We start from the raw sequence: 20928 nt of genomic DNA on the forward strand, positions 1-20928 counted from the left end.
GTAATGAATGAATTAAAAATGGATATTTTGGACTTCCAATGAAAAAGGGAATTTTCAAGCGTTTTCGTAGCGCGCGCAGTAAGATCAAGGTTTCCATGCATCTCGTATTGAGGGGAGGGGGGGGGGGGGCAGTAACTCCTGCTGCATATTTCATAATATCAGATACAGTAATTAATGAATTTATAGGGATAATTTGGACTTCCAATGAAAAAGGGAATTTTCAATCGTTTTCAGAAACTGTGAGATTGGCAAAGCAAAGCCTGATGCCCCCCTCCCCCTTCACCTGAACAGTCAAAATGTCAATTATGTAATCGAAAATGCCCTTCAGAATTACTCATTGACGACTGTAGAAAAAACAACGTTAAAAAAAAAACACCCCCCTGAAAATCCGAAGTTTTCGAAAATGTTTGCAATTTTTGGCTCTGATGGCTCATTTTCGGCCCCCAAAATTTATCACATGGTTAAAATTGGTAGTTTAAGTAATCGGAGGCTTAAAATATGCATGTTTAAGAAACTTGGGCATTATACCCAGGAAGAAAACAATTTTTTAAATAATATGACGGGCCTTGCTATGGGTAATTTGGCTATTTTAGCCCAAAAATACCTTTAAATCGACTTTATTTTCCAGGAGCTCGACAGAATTTTTTTCTTTTTGGCTTAAATGACTCAGTACACACTCTACTTTAAGAACCTGAAGAGTTTTTGCTTGTGACTCGCCAAAAAATTTAAAGTCGTTCAAACCAGCTGTGCAAAGTGTTGGAAAAAGTATTGAGGTCAATAGACTGATTGAGTAACTATATCATTCAATATCCAATATATTCGGTGGTTCCACTCAGAAGGACTGTTTTGATATTGATCGCTTGGCTGCATTTTGGCAGCACGCTTTAATGGCGAAAGATTGAATGACGTAGCCACTAAATAAACGTAAAAGGAAAACAGGAGATCCTTATGTTGCCACTATTTCCCTGTGAAAAGCGTAAATGTAGACAATGAGAATCCAGATATTAGATTTATCAGCTCAGCTCATCTCTTCATCAATGATACAATACATGATTTTAATATTTTTGGATCTCTGTAGATAGCTTTAAGCGCAAGAAGTAAAGGTCATTTAAATTATTTTAGCGTAATATAACTTGTTATTTGATCAGTTGATCCTTCAATGCAGATTTCATCTCAAATATTCCGCCCGTATTTACATTTCAAATTTGTCCTGTCATTAGAATTCTTCAATATACTCCCCAATACAAATATCCAAAATGCAGGGAGTTTGCCTAGTCAAATGAAGATGTTTTTCTTTCTTAGTCACAATAATACTCAGAGTTTTCCCTCCTAAATGTTATGTGATTTCTCGACATAAGGTTAAAATATTTTTGATAGTTGGCTCAGTTACTTTGAAATGCTCAATATTGGGTTTTGATGTGAAAAGTTTTTCTTTACATCTGTGTAATTTTCCATAAGATGGAAGACAGCACACAGCCTTTTCAAAATCAGTTTTGCAGAATTCAAAGAAACGGCCTTTCCCTGCACTTATTTTTAGTGTATTTCACTGTAAGTTCAGTTTATTAGCTTGCCTCTTAATCAACAATTTTTCTTCAGTATGAGGTATTCTCTAAAAGTGAGGACCTTCATCTTCGCCTGATACTCTGTGGTAGGTATCAATTGTCTAAAGAGACCGCTGTAGAGAGGCTCTCAGTGTTGACTGAGGTCAAAAATGGCCCCTGAAAAAGCCTCTCTTTTAGGAATTTCCTGCAAGTAGAAATAGTTTGCTGTGTACAGAATTTACACTATCTTGTCCTTGTAACACCAAGTGAGAATCCCTATAATTGAATCGGTCAATTACAAAAGGGTTCAAGTGCCATAAATGAGAATTCGAAAAAAATGGTAATAACCGTTTTAATTGACCCCTTATAAATCTCAGAGCTCTAAAATATTTAAGGGATGAATTAATTAATCTGCAATTTAAAACGGGTTGGTTTATACATTTTCCACTGTTTTTTTTGTATCTTTATATCTGGCGCTTAAGCCCTTTTGTAACTGACCGATTCAATATCTGTACGCTGCCTTTTTTGGGAGAGTGCAAAATTACTCACTGAGTCTCATCTGTCTCAATGTCAGACTTGCCCAGCAATCTTTAGGGTGAGACAATTTTTCCAAGTGCCAGGCATACCTGTCCTTTGAAAAATCATGTTTGTCAAAAACTATCAATTAGATTATTCTCCTCAAGAATTGCCAAGTTAGTAAATTTTTCTGGTGAAAAAGTTTTGAGCTATTGATTTTAGGAAACTGTCAGCTCTAAAGTCTTTGAATTCTGCTCAAAAGTAGGTGTACTGCATGATTTTACTCTTCTGTTTGATGTCGATATGATGCGGTGTTTTAAATAAAAGGCAAAATTTGCGTTCTCTTGTATCCATCATTTGCGTGGATGGCAGATTGCAGTTAAAAATTCCCCTTGTTTCTTTTACATTCAAGGAATCCTGTTTTTATTATTATTATTTTTTAGTATTAATAATCTCTGCATTCTGCCGATCCTACGTATTGCTTTTACTTCCTTGTTTTAAAGCGGAATGTTTTTTATACTTTTATTCGCTGTAAATTGCTTTTTTACTTTGTTCCGAAAGAATCAATCAAATAGACCTGAATCAAAAATTTGTGATTTCTATGTCTTTCCTCCCATCAACCCTCTTTTTTGTCCATTTCTATGATTCTCCTTATTGATCCTCAATTTTATTAACCTACAACACAGAGAAATTTTTCGAATTTCTAACAGGCATGATGAACCCATCGATCAAAGTAGCTATTTTGCAAGCGGGCAGTACTGTTTCTCTCCCATTTGAATCACTTTAATATATCGATTTCAGGTGAGGCAAGCTTCCTCACAAAGAATGGATTGGTTTACATACATTTAAATGGAGAAAAAACAGTGCTGCCAACTTCCAAGAATTGCCATCGATAAACCTGTGTCACACTATCAAAATTAAGGTTAAGTGCTGTGATTGGTCCAAGTCATCGAATAAACCAATCACATCACCTGACCTTGAGATTTGGACGGCTGGTTTTGATAGTATGACACAGGCTATTGATCAATGAAAGAATGAAGTCTTGTTTCAGCAATGGATTCTCATACAATTACGCAGCCCTTCAAAGATTTTCAGTACTTTTTCTGTTAAATTATCCTTGCAGAATGTAATGAACCGATAAATAGGTGTCACTATTTTCGGTGGTTGTTTATATTCAGTGAATTGACTGCATGAGTCGAAGAAAAGCAAGTTAAATAATTTTGAGAAGTCGACTATTTTTCATCGAAAACCTGTTAATTATCCCTGAATGATTTGATCGGTCGATGAAATTGAAAATTGCGAAATCAGTGCTAGCAGGAAGGTAGCTTTAAGGAACCATGAATATAATAAAAACTCAACAGAGACTAAACTCAAACCCATGTATGTCTGTTGGCATCAATGGAGTATAATATTTTCTTTTTCTTTTTTTGGTGGAAAATTAATAAACTCAATTTTCGAAAAGTTTTCGTGATTTTTTTCATCTCAATTCGGAGAATGTTCTATAATTATTTCAACCATTAAAGCACAGTTTTTTTCGCTCTGATTAGATAAAATGAAAGCAGAAATTTTTAAACACCAGAAACGAAATGCATGGTTTAGCCACTAATAGAAAGAAATGTCATAAAAACTGCTGAAAATGATAAAGAAATATTAAATGGTTCCTTGTCGCAGAAGTCAAAAGAGATTGTGGAAAAAGCTCCTCCTTCCATTTCATAATAAAAGCTCTTATTAGTCGAGGTGGTCTTTTAATCACTTCAGATAATACAAGCACCTATGTATGGTGATCAACAGAAATAATTGCTCTTAATTTTAATTATTCTCATATATCTTAACATCAAAGGTAGTTTTAAATTTTTATGGTGTAGATCATTTTAAACTTTGAAATTTTTCCTCGTTAAAGGCTACCTCTTAAGCTGCTCTTATACTCAGTTAATTAGATTTGAAACTGGCAGCAGAACATATAAAGTTAAAATGACGCATTTATACTCGCTCCATCCGGACGCAGCGGTGATTTTAAAAATCAAGTCTAATTATTTGCTGTGACTCAGTGTTCTAAACGCAGATGAGATCAGACTTGACATGGGCTGGTGGTTGCTGTTTTCTGATGTATTGTGTGAATTTGATGTTTCGTATACCACCCTCCACTAGATTTGATTTGACTGCAATTTAACGCATCTCCGTCTAATCAAATCTGATCTAGTCTGCACTGAATCAACTGATTGTAAATGCAGCCTTAGAATAGAATGAAACAATATTCACTCAAAACGACTATGATGAAATGTTATTATCCAAATTCGCTCCAAAGTAACTTTGCAAACTTTAAATTATTTTCAACATTCTTATCTCCTAAAAAGTGAAATAGGAATTAGACAAGAATCGTCAATTTAGTTTGCAAGAATTCGAAACTATACAGAAAAATTTGGGAATTGTGCAGTTGAACAGTTCAATTTTACTTTTTCGGCTTGAAAGTTTTTTTTTACTTCAATTGGCCGAATATCCATTAAATTACAATTATTGATATTATCTTTAAATCGTGAAGAGATGTACAGGTGCACGAGTTGTTTAGTTGTATCTCAAGAATTTTTTCCATTGGAAACTTCAAGAACTACCATAATGAATTTTGAATTTCTATGAAAATCGAGTCGTTTTGAATTATTCTGTCATCCGTGAATAATGATGCAGGGTTAGGGATAAATGAAGCCTGTATTTCTTGAGATTCCAAAAACGTACCTGGACATTTACATGCAGTGTGCTTTTCACATGAACTGATTAAAATGAAATGAGACATTTTGTTCATTTTTCTAAATTACGACTTTAGAACTGCTTGATTATGGAACTCAAGTAAATTCGTTTCCTTTTCTCTTTTTGTTTTCATATAGGTAATCAGACGCAACCAAATATCCACCCTGGCTCAATCAGTAGTACTGGCCGTCGGGTCTTCTCAGGCAATCCTACATCAACAGGCCATGCCCAATTGATTGGAGGTGGTGTTTCGCCGAACATATTCACTACCACAGTTGTAAGTCCAACTTCATTGTTGTTTATACTTAAGAATAGTGTCCCAAAGTCCGTGAGAATGTGAGTAAAGGTAGAAAATGTCGTTAAATGAGACTAAAGCTGCAAAAAGAGACAAACAAAACCTGGGGACGTTTTGCCACTAACAATAAGTACAAGTGCATCAACTGAGAAACGAAAAAAAGGGGGAGAATAAATAGAAAAGAAATAAAAAAAAAATACATAAATTAAAAGAGCCTGACACGAGCTTTGCCACTATCATTGCAAGACTGATAGTATGCACATCCATTCTTGTCAGGGAAATCGAAAAACACGAATTTTTTGGAAAATGTTTTGCAAATTTTACACTTGCGGAGATTTCAACCAAAATTTCTTTCAGAATTTCTACTGATGTCTTATAACTTTTGAAAATGAGGCAAAAATATCTCTCATAAGCTCAGGCACCATTTATTTGGCTCTATTTATCACATTATATTTGTAAAACATCAACAAAAACTTACTCACGTCTAATTAGTTCAACCGTGTCGAAAAATTAGGAATATTTTTCCTAATGTCAGGAAATTATATTTTTTGTCCGTCAAGAAATTTTAAATTTTTTCCCAGTTTTCTTTGCAGTTTTTGTCAGAAAAATCAGGGAAATGTCAGGGAATTTTTTTTTTTTTTTTTAGAATTGCTAGACACTCTGAGTTGTTACTTACACACAAATTTACCCTTTTAAATTATGAATTCATCCTTTTTTACACGCATAGATGTAGGCTTAGAACATACAAAAATATACATGATTGAATGGAATTCCATTCAAGTGAGGGAGCTTCCATAAGGAAACTCATTGAGTATCACTGACATTCAAAAGCATCGCTGCTAAAAGGTAACGAGAAAGAAACACTTTACCTTAAAGCTTCAAAACAGTTTGTCCAACAGGGCAGGATTACGCCACTGAGCCGCCTGGAACTGTGTCAAAATGAATGTAGCCCTTAAGTTTTGAAATTTTCTCTGAATCAGATCAAAATTTTCTCCAGTTTCATAAGAAGCCGTCACTAATTTGACTAATTTTTCTTTTTTTTTCAGCCTACACATCAACTCGTTGTTGGCAACGCACAATTTGCGTTGAACAATAGTCTCATGATTGGAGACTACGTCATGCCTGGAAATAACGTACTGAATGTTCAAACTTTTCCTCAGTGAATGAAGCGCACAACTGGACTTTTAAAAAAAATTTGCAATTAATGCCTAACCATACTTTAATCGTTTTTTAAACTCGTTGACTTAAATGCTAAGTAATCATTTGAAAACCTGAGGTTACATTATACTTCCTCAACTTTGTACAGGTTACAGTCATTGAAGACACCAGTTTACATTCTTGCCTCTTTTTTAACTCTCTTGAAAGGTATAAACTTGCCAAGGACGGCCTCTCTTTAGATGAGCTAAATTAAACGTACGATGGAAAAGTTTCATGTCCACATGGGAAAAATTTTTGCAACACCTGCGGCTTCTGGTACATTTTGATAAAGTTCTTAATAAAATATAGTGAAGCTAATCTTAGATTTAAAGCAAGTCCCCTTTTAAATACACCTAGATTAGCGAAACCATCTCCTTCTGTGTATCTTCAGGGTGACTCAAAAGTCAATACTGTAACCCATCATCCCTTTTCAGAGAGATTCTCTGGAAATGTCTAGGGGTCCTAAAAGTCATTTTCGTTGATCTCGGAGCACTCACAAAATTTTAAGTTTATCTAAGTTTGCTCAAAAGTTACACGGGTTTTGCGTGGTGCTGGTGGTACGGGACTTTCGGATCACCCTGTATGACCATGCATTGCTTTTTTACAAGCAAACAGAAATAAAGAGGTGATAGCAATGGATCAGGAAGATGGTGGAAGAGAGTCGACGAAAACAAGTGGTCACTGCCTTTCATTTAAAGTTTGGGAATCTGACCAGGCGGCATCAGATGTCATAATAGTAAAATATATGAAATAGTGCCAAGCTGTTTGAACAGAGTTAATTAATGAGGGGAAGGGAAGGGCTTAGCGTGTTTACCAATCTAGACCGTGCGTGCCTGATAGGATGCCGTCGAAGGATCCGTCAGGAGGGAGGACTAGTTATTCTTTTATCATGGAGTAGCATGTTAGGAAGTGATGTAGATGTCTAATCGTGAATATCCCCGCTCCTCCTCAAACAATTTGCCTGTTTTCCTGACCTTGAGCCCAAAATGAAGTTAATATAAACTTGTCAGGGTTTCATCAAAATGCATTGAGAGCGAATCCCCCCCTCCCCCACAGGTGTTGCAGGGTATATTGGAAAAAAAATTAGAGCGCTCGTGATCTTTCTTTCCATGAGCAATCTTTATCCAACATTTGACTTATTATCTGTGGACTTACTGTGACTGAAAGTGTTATCTCTTTTGATCATGCCTAGTATTATCTGACCGTGCATGCTAGACGTGCAAATTAAGTTGAGAAACTTCCCTTGAAGATCTTGCCTATTCCTTGTGGATATGTGGCCTTTAATGATGCCGGAATTGAAGCAGTATCTTCCAAATGAAAAATTTGGAATGTTTGTGTCATATTAACATAATGTGTTTACCCACCGCTAAGCACTGCATCCTGTAGACAAGATGAGGTAGTTAATGATTGGGTTTTCCACAAGAAGGCGTAGAACTTTTACTAACTTGCAAAGAGCCTATGTCTCCACGTCAAAAATTGCATTCATTTCAATGAAATCACTATTTTGGTGTATCATGAATTTTAGAACTAATTTTAAATCACCTGTGACCGTCCACAGGAGAGGGTCTTTGTCAATAGACACAACATTTTCAGAGCAATTTCAAATTAAGAGCGATTTTTGTCAAGTTGGGTTGAAAAATTGGATTCCGAGTTCTCATCAGAAAACTGCCGAGCATTCTAAAAAAATAAGCTATGTGCAAGTTACTTTATTTTCGTTCATCCAAGGACGTACAGGTTGCAGCATGAGCAACTTTTTGATCTGATTTTGTGTACGTGCTGCGATATTTTTGCACTAAAATGTTTTCCTTTATTCAATTTTGCATCTTTGGTATGGAGTTACGTTCTTTTTTCTCGAAAACGATGATTTGTCTCAACATGTTTGCAGAATCCACCCCTTTGATCTGATACTGAAGACTTAATTCTGAGGTCTTGTGAACCAAGGTCCCTTTTACTACGGACGTTGACATTTCAATTAACATGTAGACTGTCTCACGAGTCAATTTAACCAGTCCTAAGTGCGTCTGTCGATGCCATAGCTCGATGAACGCTTCTTACCTGTCACTTTGTTATGTGCTGTGTGCTTCTGGCACCGCTGGTTGTAAGCACCTGATAGAAATGCATAGCCCAGTGGTGCACACATTTATGTTTTTTAGACCTCTCTTAAATTTTTTTTACTTTAACCTGACTGGTGCTGTTGCGCCAACAGAAGCATGTAAGAAAACACCACCATAGTCAGCGCTTTCACTGAAGACTTCCTGAACTTGTTACATCTACTAGTGATTCTCTCATTTCCAAATCGCTTTAGGCCGCAATCCCTTGAGCAATGGGAAAGGTCCAATCTTGTACTGAAATCGGATCCCAAGTCAACTTTGAACTTCAACCCGGTTTCGTCACCAATAGCATTACAAATTTAAATCATTGAATTATTTTATGTAAATTATCTCCTTTTTAAATGTTTTTACTGTTTACATTGAGTCTCTCAGTGGCATTTTTTGTACGTTTTATTTAATTTTAGTGTGTTGTTTTACTACTTTTTCTCGTGTGATATTTCAATTTGCAAGCAATTGAATTTGTAGAATTACGCAACCCATGAATTACTGTTTTTTTGTAAACAAATAATTCTAATTTTTTTTTATTCTCCTATTAACTACCTACGTAGCTTTGTTCTAAGATTTGTATGTTTGTATCCATTCTCCTACCTCAGTCAAAGGAACTAAATGCTTTTAGTTTTTTGTCAATTTTTCTTGACTCCAATCAAATTTTTTTCTTTTCACTAAAATTTTCTCGAAAATTATTGCAATGATGTACCTCAAAGTATTTTGGTACTCTCTCATTCCACATTCAAAAGTGATTTAGTTTTAGGTTGACTTTCTTGTGAAGAGTAGCAACAAATAAATTAACATTCTGTTTATTGTTTTAATTACCGCATATCTCTTTCTGAATTAAATCCCTTATTTTGTTTCACGTCTACGTTCTCTATAATTTTATTCCCCACGCTTTTTTATTAAAATGCTTGAAGCATTCTCCCTTGTGAAAAGGTATATCTTTAATATGTTTTCAATCTCTCCTTAAGTTTGATCTTCATAAGATCTTCAATTTTTTTATCATCGTCATGAGCGATTCTGTTACTAAGCACTGTTCCTTAAAAAATCTTGTGAGGTATTGTAGCTCAGATCAGTTCAGCATTCAACATGATTTGTCTGAGAATTCTCTTTTAGTTAAACTAACGTTCTATGTATTATGTACATGGATAAAGTTGACAATTTGAGCAGTTTCTTATTTTTAGGGGAAAAAATGGTAGCCCTCAGCATGAGTCTAAAGAATTATTTGAAAAAAATTGAAAACTCAACTTAATAAAATTAAGATTTGTCTGAAAAAATTATTTACTGTTTAATACAACAATCACTTCTGGTACCTATTGAATGTGATATTTCTTTCATAGACAAATTCTGTTTCTAATTTTGCGATCTTGTTTTTTTCAAGTTGATCGATTAGACTAAGTTGCAGAGGCTGTTAACAATTTCTAGTCTAAGAACGAATTTGATATCTAAGACGAATGGGCCCTGAGACTTGATCCAAACCAGGAAAAAGTGTCACATGTTTCCTCTTCAAAATCTCCAGCAGAGCACTATTCACACAACGGATAGTTTAAAAATTAATTCCTGATCAAGATATTGATGAGTATCTTTAAAGTATTTTAAATAGAAGAAAGATTAAACAAATGACGTCAAATGTATTTTTTCACTTTGACCAATGTTAATTTTTAGAACTTTAATCTTGTTGAGAAGTTGACTTTCAAACTTACTATTGTGTGATTTATTCGCCTCGTTGAATTTGAGAGAGAAAATATGCTGCATAGTACCTTCATTCATACCTTCTCTATAGGCCTGTTGGTCAAATGAGAGCTGAAAATGATATTCTTCATCCATGAGTACAGGTGGCAGGAAAAAAGCAGTGATTGGAAAATTGACCAATTATATTTTTCCGCAAAAATAGATAAAACAATTAAAAATAAGAAAAGATAAAGAGACAATTTTTACAAATAAGAAAACAAGTGTTTGATGAACTTTCGAAATACGAAATTACTAGGTAATTTGATCTTTCAGTCATATCTCACAAAAAAGAATACTTTTTTTTGCACTGATTTACATTAAAAGATTGAATTTTTTTTAAAATGGAGAAAAAAAAATAATATATGTATAAACTGATGATGAGCTCATGGCATGGGTCAGATTCAAATTAATGACTAACTCTCATGTAGGTCTAGGGGCCAGTCGTTGAGACTATTTCTTGCTATCTTCTGGAAAAGAGATAGCTTCTCGGTATTGTATAAAATAATGATTTTTACTGTATTGCTATACTGACATAAGTTTCAAGAATCAACCTTGAAATGGACGTATTTCTATCAAACGGAACGATGTACATCAGGACATGAGCCCTGAGACCCATAAGAATATGTGCATAACAGGGCTCACATCACAATGCACATAGTGCCGTTTGATAGAAATACGTCCAAATGATCATGAGAAAACATGAAGAATGAGAAGAAATCAAATAAAAGAACATGGTCAATTAAAACTTATGTCAGTAAGATGTACCCCGGTCAGGTTAGAAAAACTACCAATGGACCACTATACAAGGTACGAATTTAAGCATTCTGATACATGTTTCTTAACCAGAATTTCACGTAGAGTACGATTCGCGCAACGAAAACTAATGAAACAAATCTCTAAACGAAGATATTAACGTTTTTATTTCACATTGGTTACGAGGAATTTGAACTGCCCGCTGACAAGAAACTCAAAGCTCTACGTGAGTCAAATCGAGCACTACAACGGTTTCAACAAGCTTCTCTATCGAGTAATTTTCATTTCCCACCACGTGTTGTTCAAACTATAAGAAATTTGCTACAGCTGAGCCAAAGCTTCAAGATTGAGGTTCCCAGATTTTTAAACCACAGAGACTGTCATAATAACATTTAGCGCACGATGTGAATCACGCAGAGCATTGAGTTTTCATGAGCGGGTGGTTTGAATTCACGCATCAAGAATCATTAAATATCTTTGAAAGGAGTTGATTTCGGTAATTTTCGTTGTGCGCGTCGTATTCTACGTGAAATTTTGATTAAGAAACATGTATCAGAATGCTGAAATTCGTACCTTGTCTAGTGGTCCATTGGAATGTAGTTCAGCAATTCCTAACCGGAACCATCAATTGTAAGGAACAAAATTTTTTGTGATCATACATGACAAATAGCAAATTTGCAGGGGAAAATCATACAATGAGGTGGTTGAACAAGAAAAGTAGTTCATTTATTTTATAATGGGTTCTTAAAACTTATTAAAGGCCCGATAAATGGAAAAAAAAAAAAAAAATACTTAGCTAAAATAGGTAAACTTGTTTTAGTAAATGCTAAAGATTATTGAATCAAGCTTCAGGTTTTCAAGCAAACAGAAACCTTTAAGAATTACAAAAATTCTCCAGCATACTAAAAACATTTTCACGATTACTTTATCGCAGTTTAAGGAACTTTAAAAATAAATTATATAACTATCATAAATTCTTTTTAAGAGGTAGAACTTCTTTGACAGGTCAAAAAGCTTACTGCTATTCAGCAGTTTACCAGTTTTGAGTACATTAAAAATACGACGAGATATTTTTTCGGATGTAGATGAACTGAGTTAACATTAAGTATTGGGCAGAGGACGACTTAAAATCTTCCTTACGGAGATGCTTAATTACTCGTCAAAAAGTATGATAAGGCATTCATGAAATTATTTAATGCTCCTTCATTAACGCCATGAATTGGCGTAGAAAATTTTAGGGCGCCATTAACTGAAAACCCTTAGAGAGAACCTTTTGAAATCATCTTGACACAAAATATGAAGGTTCACACCAACAGAGAATTCACTTCACGCAGATTTTTACCCCATGATGCTCTGGGAATAAAGAAATATTAAAATAGTATTTTTTTCTGTTAGGAAATCAGAACAAATATTCCCTTTTTCATTAATAAGTAGAAGACTATATCTTTTGGATAATACTTCAAAAGCAACATTTACAGAAATTCTGCTCAAGAGTTTCGTATCTGCTTTTCAGGCAGGCATCTACGAGTTAAGGAGCGCGTAGAAACGTTACAGGCTTGAAACAGCTGCATGAACACAAAGTAGCAAGCAGGAAACTCATACTCTTGATGTGTGAAAGACATATAGAGAATTCCGAAATGCTGGTACATAATTTCTAATAAAAGTGAACTTTGTCTACACTTGCAGTGAGGTTAATCAACAGAAAAATTTCCATGAAACATATTCAAAGCTGAAAATGTGAAAAATTTATGTAGGCTGGCGATGGTACTTGGGGCAGAAGAATTGGTCACAATTTCGTTCTCATCAATTTCCCATCGACTTGTTCGATAAGTTTTACTTGCAGATAATTCAATTTGTGCACAAGCTCTACTTTTATGATAGTGAGTGGTTTTCATTGAAATTTGCGGTAAATGAGCAACTCACATTGGTATGATTCAACATACATTTGATGACCAACTTTCTAAAGTCAACAAACCTACGTAAGGGCAGCATTTGAATTACTACAAATAAGGCGGCAGAAATTTGGATAAGTGGCCAGGTAAAGGATAACACCATATCGATGGCTTAAGTCTAAAAATGTGTATCTCAGATCGCAACACTGTAAGTCTCCACTCATTTTTCATTATTATAGAGGAAAACTAACCAACAGTTTTGGTTTTAATGATGTCATTGAGATAAACATTTTTCGAAATTAGCCATCGACTAGACCTAAATTCCTAAAGGAGGTGATTTCTGAATATTCTATTTTGAAATATAACACAATCACTGTTGTAAGCCAGCACTCCAACATATTGATAAATATATCTGCTACTTTTTGAAAGGATCCATTCAATGGATCGCATTCTTCTTACGAGATCTGTCAATTTGTCGAGGTTTATCCTATTCACATGGATAAGTGTAAACTATAGATTTAAATATCCCATTAAATGGTCAAAACAGTATTTTAAACAATTGACAAGGTTTCAGCTGTCAAGGGCAGCTTTCAATTATTGAGATTGCATCTGATGTTGGGCTTTATTCTTAAGCTTGATTCTGGTCATTGGTTTGCTCAACAACCAAATACATAATAAATTCAATCACAATCTAAAATTAAAAATAAATCCAAAAATTGTACAGATTTTTCGGACTGATAATCATTGATGAATTTTTTAAAAAAAAAACTCTAATATTAAGTCAATAAATAACCAAATTAAATATATAATCAACAAAAATTTCAACAAAAATAAAACGAAGGGTCTGTGGTTAAGTCCATTGAGTACCTATGCTTGGAGTAATCCTTAGTCGTGACCTCCATGATCCATTGAGGCAAAATAAAATCCTACAGTGGTGCCTCTGGTTAAATTTAAAACCAGAGGTTATAGTATTTATTAGCAAAGTGTCATGCATAAGCTGAAAATGTAATTAGCACTAAAAGCTGTACGATTCAAACCTAAAATCACCAAAAATAGCAAATGAAGATTTGCTTTGTCGGGAGGTCAAACTGAACTTCATGTGGCAATTAGGAACTAAAAATTCTAACTTGCCTGTAAAAACACTTATGGATGTTGTTTCTAAACTGAGCCAGAAATTTTAGTTACAAACAGCAAAATGTAGTTCAATTGATCAGGGGTGATGCGGCCAGTCCGTTAAACTATTATAGGCAAAAGTCCTTGAAGTTCTGAAGTGTTTCGAGCTGGCCATGACCTAAAATTTAGAAAGAATTACTACACTACTGGGATGTGCTGGCCCAATTGCGGCCTTCCTTTGGCATAAAAAAAAGTTACTGACGAGAAACTCTTAATTTGGATGGCAGCTCTTTCTTTTTTTGTAAAACATCGAAACTTAAAACTTGATAAAGAAACAAAAAGAGATGGTTTGAGGGAAAACTGTAGGATGTGGACACATATTATTCAATGTTCTTTTCGTGAATTTTAAGATCAACTTGATTGCCATATGTAATCTACTGAATATTTTGGAAAAAGACAGAAATATTTGGACGTATTTATACTACAAAGACTAAGTGCATAGGTTTTGAATGCAACATAGTTCTTTTCAGCATAAATACATCCAATTTTAATCAATATGAAATAAAATAAGACGGCTCCCATACAGGAGAAAAAAAATCTGACAGCTATCTTCCTCAATAAGGTACCAGAAATATTAAACAAATGGTCCACTAGTAAGATCAACTCCTTTCATCTCAATTGCTCCCTATTTTAAAATTTAAGTTACTCATTAAGACTTCATAATTACCGTTGGTTTTCGAGGGGCACTTGGTGGAATCTATAGAAATGCAATTTTTTTTTAATTTGAAAACTGTGCTTCTACATAAATTGCCGACACATCCTCAGACCCTTCTTATATCATACAATAACAAATTTAATAATCGTCATAATCATTGTAATAGTCTTCATCTCCTCCGTTACGCTGCGACAGCATATCGGCTAATGAAACAATTCCATCTGGCTCTGGTTCTTCGTTGTCTCCATCCTCCAATTCCATCTCCATTTCCATCTCCAATTCCTCGTTGGCTTCTTCCTCTTGATCGTTCTCAGCTGCGGTATCCTCAGCCACTGCCTCTTTCTTTGAATCTTGAGGCGAGGCGGTCTCTGCATCCTTCTCCACCTAAGATCCGAAACAACAATAAGAGTTAGTGCATTCAGTATTTGATCCAGTAAAAAGGGTTTCGTGCAACAGTGATTATCATTTATCATTATCATTATCATTATTATCATTTATCACCTAATTATCATTTTTAAATACCGAACAACTGAATGGAAAAGCCAGGGGTGCAGAAAATTGCCAACCATGCGACCAGCCGTTCGCGTGAAAAGGGGGAACCCATGTTACGACGAGAAAAATGGGGGAACCCATGTGAGGACGAAAAAATTGGGGGAATCTTCAGACGGTTTTTTTTCTTTTTTTTTAAAGGTTTAGGGAGAACTTGACTGTTGAGTGCGCTACTTTGAGGGAACCTAACTGTCAAGCGCTCTGTTTTTGGGGGAACAAAACATTCAAGCGCGACGTTTTTGGGGGAGCCACACTGTCGACTGCGTTACTTTATGTGTCGGGCAAAATTCTGCGAAAACTTAAAATGGGGGAACCTAAATTTATTTTGAGGGAACCCTTGGAAGTTTCTGCACCCCTGGGAGAAGCCGCAGAAGGCGTCCAATGAGGGAGGGAAGGGATGGGATTGAGGCAGGGTTAAGGTGCTCGATTTCCGCGGGATTGTGGTTTGCTAAGAGACAACGCGAGCTACGTGTCATGGAGCACTAGGGAGCGTTAAGAAGCGACGTGTATGTATGTAACTTCTGAATTACAAATTGTAGTTAAATACTGTGAATATTTGCTACATGCTGACCTCACTGCTACCGTCAATTTTCCATAATGAGAACTTTGATTATTCGAAACTCTCGTGAGAATGAAGTAAAGAACTTATAACTAGAGTAAACCTTGATCATTTCAGGAAAAGCTAGAGTATTTCCCTTTGATAAATATGAATTTTCCAGAGTCCAGCATAGGTAGCAATGGCTAAGGACCAATACTGCCTACCAGTAAACTGACAATTCTGCAGGACGAAGGGAAAACTTCGCCAATTTTGTAATTTTGATGTTAGATTTGCAATTAATTCCTACATTAAAGCGTCATTACAGCACTCCCCTACAGACTTAGAAAAAACTAAGATCATCAGCTTACGTGTTTTATACTGTGAAGTGCAGCAAAGTTGCTAACTCATTTTTGCCAAAATTGTCAGTTAGGCGGTATTTTCCCTGAACTGTCGATAAAGTACCTTGATAATTCAAACTTTAATGATGAAACTCTCATCAATTCCAAAATTCTAATAGGTCAGTATCAAAATGTGTATGATGAACAGTAGACCTTGCTAAAGGACTGTACATCAGAGGACATATCAACGGTGTAAGTGGGCAATCCCATAACTCGGTTTGCGACGTCGCACACTTCCTGTCATATTTTATTTTTTAAACGAAAAACTACTCAACAGCAATTCTTTAAAGCTGCCGTGATTTTTCTTCTCTGTGCAAAAGAAATTCTGCATAAACGTCAAGGAATGATGTCAATTTGTTTTCCTTTCAAAAATTAACATAGAGGCGGAGATTTTCAGACACTGCAAACGAGATATGTGATTGCAAACTTACGCCGTCAATATTTAATGTCGATGAAACCGTGATGTTTTTCACTTCATTTTCATACCAGCATTTTTCATTTATTTCATGATATGAATTAGGTAACGAAATTTGTAGGAATCTTCATTTTAAATCCCGTAAAGACCTGTTTAATTCAATTTTTTCTAACCCAATCCTCCTAATTTGAAACCCTTGTTAGTGCAAATTTTTCATTAGTCCCTCAATTTTCCAATCATCTAAAGGTGACTAAATTATCTCATAAACTTTCTGCATGTAATATTTGTATCTTGCTTTAAAATTGATTGCCGAACTTCTAGTTGTCACTTTTTACGGAAAAATTTGAAGAGAAAACATGAAAAAAGGTGCCGTGATTCATATCTTCTTAGTGTCTCATTCTGTGACAAATGAACCTGATGTATCATGAAAAATTCTGTACAGCTGACAGACGCTCATACCGCAAGATTTGCTACATGTCTCATTAGAGTGCAAAAAAATCACCTTGATTCTCTTCCTCAGTGGACCATCCTGAACCAGTTTTGGAACTGGTTTTTTTCGCTGTACTTTAGTAACAGCAGCAGGCTCTTCAATTTCCAGCACCTCCACTGGTTGGTTTGTTTCGGATTCAGTTGCTGGCTGCGAGCTGGGAGCTGTTAAACTCTTCAGTACATCATAATTGATCTTACTGGAGATCTTTTTCTCTTGCAATATTTTTTCAATAGCTTCTTTGGCTGAGTTGGATGGAGTGATTGTTTTACGCGGTTTGTACTTCCGTCTCTTTTTTTCTGGTTTCCCTTCGTTTTCTTGTTCTAACCTGAAACAAAAGGATTGAAAAATTTAAGTACATTCATTGCTATCAAAACCCAGGAGATAAGAAACTTGAATATTTGAAGATTAGAAATATCAATTATAATTGATAATCAAGAAAAATTTGGATAGAGCTGAGAAATAGAGACATGATCATTGGGTACGCCCAATTCTCAGAGCTTGCTCATAAAATATATCGACAGTGAAATTGCTAAAATGCGTATCTCGATTGCAGTGTTTCGAAATCTCAGCTACTATATTATTTTTTAAAGAGAGATACCAAACCAGTATAATGACCTAAAGTTTTTACAGAATATTATTCCCCATAAAAAATAAGAAAAATCACTGAAATTTTCAAACAATGACGTCTGGTAGCTTTCCATGTAGAAAATAAAGTTTGACAGGAAGTCTGCAATGCCGCAAACGGAAATACGCATTTCTGCAGTATCATCATCGATATGCGGGTTAATAAGGACTGAACGACTGAAAAAAATTATTGAATAAATAAAACTTACCTTTCTCTCTTCTCTTTTTGTTCTTGAAGGAAGGCCCCATGGATCTTGTTCCATAAATGGTCCTTGTTTTTAGCTTCTTGTTCTGTTAAAATGTACCCATCCAGTTCTGAGTCATCTAAATCATCTATTAATAGTTCTTCACTGACCGTTTCCTGTTCTTTTGATTTTTCAACCTCTTTAGTGGTCGTCACAGTGGGTAAGATCTTCATGTTCTTCAATGTCGGAGCAATGCCAACAACCTTCCTCGTTTCAACTGTTTCTGACTCTTGGAGGCATGAATCAATCACAGGTAAAGTGGATTCTGCTACAAATCTAAATCAGGGAAAAAATGAGCATTAAAATATATTTTAAAAAATTCTTGCCAATCAATAACTTCAAATCATCCAAGGTACACTCTACTACAGGTATGGACAAATGGAATTTTAGAAAGTCGTCAAAACGCGTAGATTTGACAGCATCGAGAGTACGACTGCGAAGACCTGCGCGGCAAATGGACGGTACGACTTCATACGTCACTCGATCGCCGATTTTCTCAGCGCTGCCACTTCGGCACCCCGTTTGTCCATACCTGTAGTAGAGTGTACCTTGCAAATCATCCAGGAGAGGTGAATTTTGTTCGTCATTAAACCTAGCTTTTTTCCTTTGTGAGAGTTGCATTTTTTTATTGTATACTCGGATAAACAAATTTTTATCTCGATCTGAGATGGAGGTCACATGAACTGAATAAAACGATATAAACTGAAAGATAAGCCATGAGATACATCTTCATATTTCTGCAGAATTTTAAAAAAGAGAGAAAAAGAGAACCTTATTTTCACTAATAAAGTTATTCTCTGGTTCAGCTGAGTTTACTCTTTTCATCTGCTTGTGCATGTAGCAAGTACCATGCTTGCGTGAGTAAAAAAGAAAGGTCAATTTAACTGAAACATAGTCTGTTCACGCTGCGCACAATTTGAGATCAATATTTTTAATTTTAGGAGTCAGGTTGAAAGGTTGTCAATGTAATTTTTAAGTGATTCAATTTCTTTTACTTTTCTTCACTATTTTCAGTGAAGATAGTAAGTATTTTTAGTGATACATTACTTTGCAGGAACTAATCTGAGAATTTTTTAAACAATACCTAAATTGATTATTTATGGAATTATTTTGATTTCACGTAAGAGAATGATCACGTATTACTTACTTATTGGTATCAGTCTCTTCTAAATTCAGATTGGCAACTTTTGCTCCGAGCGCTTTCGGTATCTTCTTGGTAGTTGCTCTTTTTAATTCTAATTGCTTGTCAATTTCTTTTTGCAAGGCAGAGAAATAGGCTTCATCTTGTTCCTCAAGTTTCTGAAGTCTGTCTCTGTCCTTCAATTTGGCTACGCGGAAAGATGGTGGATCTTGCTCCTCTTCAAGATCCACATTCATGAACTCCTCTAACGTCAATGAGCTGGACGGGGTTTCTGCAAATTCAAGGAGCCGCTTCTTAAGGGTTGCTTCTTGCACATTTACAACTTTGACGATGTCACCAATCGAGCGACTAAAGTCATGGAGGCGTCCAGCCATCAGCAATGCTGCGCCGCACAATCCAGAAGGACGTCTTCCATAATGAATGGAGTCCTTTTTCATCCGGGTCACCAGCCTCATTGCAGTCATACTGACTTCATGAGTCTTGTCTCCGAATTCTAGTTTGTTTGCGTACCTCAAAACGTACAAGCATGGATCCATGGAGGGAATATTAATACACAAGAGATTTGAGAGTCGAAGATACGTTCGACCAAGTTCAAAAGCACAGATTTGTAGGACATCACTTAAGTCTATTAACAAATGCGGGGTGCCCTCAAGCCTGCACGTAATGTACACACAAGCAGCTGTGACATGTGTGCTTTTGCGGCCCCGCGTGAACTGCCGATTCAGTGCCAGCTTGTAAAAGTTGAACGCAGTTTCCAGACAGTGCTGGTTCAAGCGCAGTTGTTGACACAGGTTGGAAATGGATTTCTTAGCAGCTTGAAGGGTAATTTCTCGGGACTCCTTGCTGAGCCCCGAGTGGAAGCTTCCTCCGAAACCTCGACAACCACCTTTGGAATCGGACGACACAAACTGCCCCAATGCGGAAGTACCTCCATGGGCATTCTCTTCGAACTGGACCTCTGAGACGATGATGTTATCCTCGAGTACCGTACCACATGAGGTGCACACCGTGTCACCACGAGCCGAATCTACCTCGAGATCCGAGGAACCACAATTTTTACACTTGTTACTGGACGACATGCTGCGATCCCTAGTGAACAAGACTCGTGGTAGAACGAGAAGATAGGACTGATGAAATTAAGTCATGGTTAAAAATCACAAACCTCAATGACGATAGACTCACTTTCAGTTTTGTTTACGAATTACATACGCACGAGTGTCGTTTCATCACCGAAAAAAACCAATCCCGAGCAATTTCACCGTGCGAAAGAGTTTTGAGGTTAACGTGTTATTTACTATAGAGTACCAACTACTTCACTGTAAAACCAAAACTTGATCATCATGTTCTGATGAATTGGACTAGATTTGATCAATTCTATGGACATGGATGAATCATATAACAAAAAATATTAACAAATAACACTAGACTATATTCAGTTGTGATCTGATAAAAATTTACGATTATTTTAATTTTTCGCGTTTTATACACCAACGAATAACTTTAGCCCTCAGCTCTCTGCAACCTTCACTACCCACAAGCGCGGTAAATTCAAATTCCAAAAGATGCTCAAACTACCCTGGTACCCGGTATGAGACAATATTATGCAGATTGTTCCGTCCTGGCGAACAGGTATTCTCAATAGAAACAAGTCCCATAGAGGTGTCCTCGACAATTCTTCCTGGTTTTCCTAACCGTGCCTTCTTTGCCTCCAAATGAGCACAGCAAACTGTATCTGTCAATTACTCAACTTCATGCTTTATCGCTCTCTACCTTTGAGATGCTCTCCATGAGTCAAATACAGGAATTTTTCGGCATTTTACGCCAAATGCTACCCCTCTAAGCTGTGGGACAGTTAACTCAGTATATTAATTTCTCACCCTGAGGGCCCTTTTGCTTGGCTCCAGCACACGGACTTTATCGACGATTAAAAT

General features: G+C 35.9%; 2 protein-coding genes across 2 annotated transcripts in view; one reads left to right on the forward strand and one right to left on the reverse strand.

The window, feature by feature from the left end:
- Art4 (arginine methyltransferase 4) overlaps window positions 1-11666 on the forward strand; it is a 29037-nt gene extending 17371 nt beyond the window's left edge. The window contains exons 11-12 of the mRNA XM_019062138.2: window positions 4937-5076; window positions 6141-11666. Of these exons, the coding sequence (XP_018917683.2) occupies window positions 4937-5076; window positions 6141-6257 (257 nt within the window). The 3' untranslated portion in view covers window positions 6258-11666. The remainder of the gene's footprint in view (window positions 1-4936; window positions 5077-6140) is intronic.
- Window positions 11667-13531: 1865 nt separating this feature from the next.
- On the reverse strand, window positions 13532-20278 carry Brf (Brf RNA polymerase III subunit). Its single transcript, XM_019062140.2, has 4 exons — window positions 19004-20278; window positions 17821-18132; window positions 17000-17312; window positions 13532-14981 (listed from the first exon to the last, which is right to left on the reverse strand). The coding sequence occupies exons 1-4, from the start codon at window positions 20074-20076 to the stop codon at window positions 14736-14738; spliced, it is 1944 nt and encodes a 647-aa protein (XP_018917685.2). The 5' UTR covers window positions 20077-20278; the 3' UTR covers window positions 13532-14735.
- Between the last annotated feature and the right edge of the window lie 650 nt (window positions 20279-20928).

Source organism: Bemisia tabaci, chromosome 10 (genome assembly GCF_918797505.1).
Source record: "Bemisia tabaci chromosome 10, PGI_BMITA_v3".
NCBI lineage: Eukaryota > Metazoa > Arthropoda > Insecta > Hemiptera > Aleyrodidae > Bemisia > Bemisia tabaci.

Bases quoted from the DNA above. Each gene is read 5' to 3' on its own strand.
- Brf (XM_019062140.2), bottom strand. From the start codon at position 20,076: ATGTCGTCCAGTAACAAGTGTAAAAATTGTGGTTCCTCGGATCTCGAG. The intron at 18,133-19,003 runs GTAAGTAATACG...TCCCTGATTTAG, and splicing joins GAAGAGACTGATACCAATAA to ATTTGTAGCAGAATCCACTT. The intron at 14,982-16,999 runs GTGATTTTTTTG...TTCGGATCTTAG, and splicing joins CACTGAGGAAGAGAATCAAG to GTGGAGAAGGATGCAGAGAC.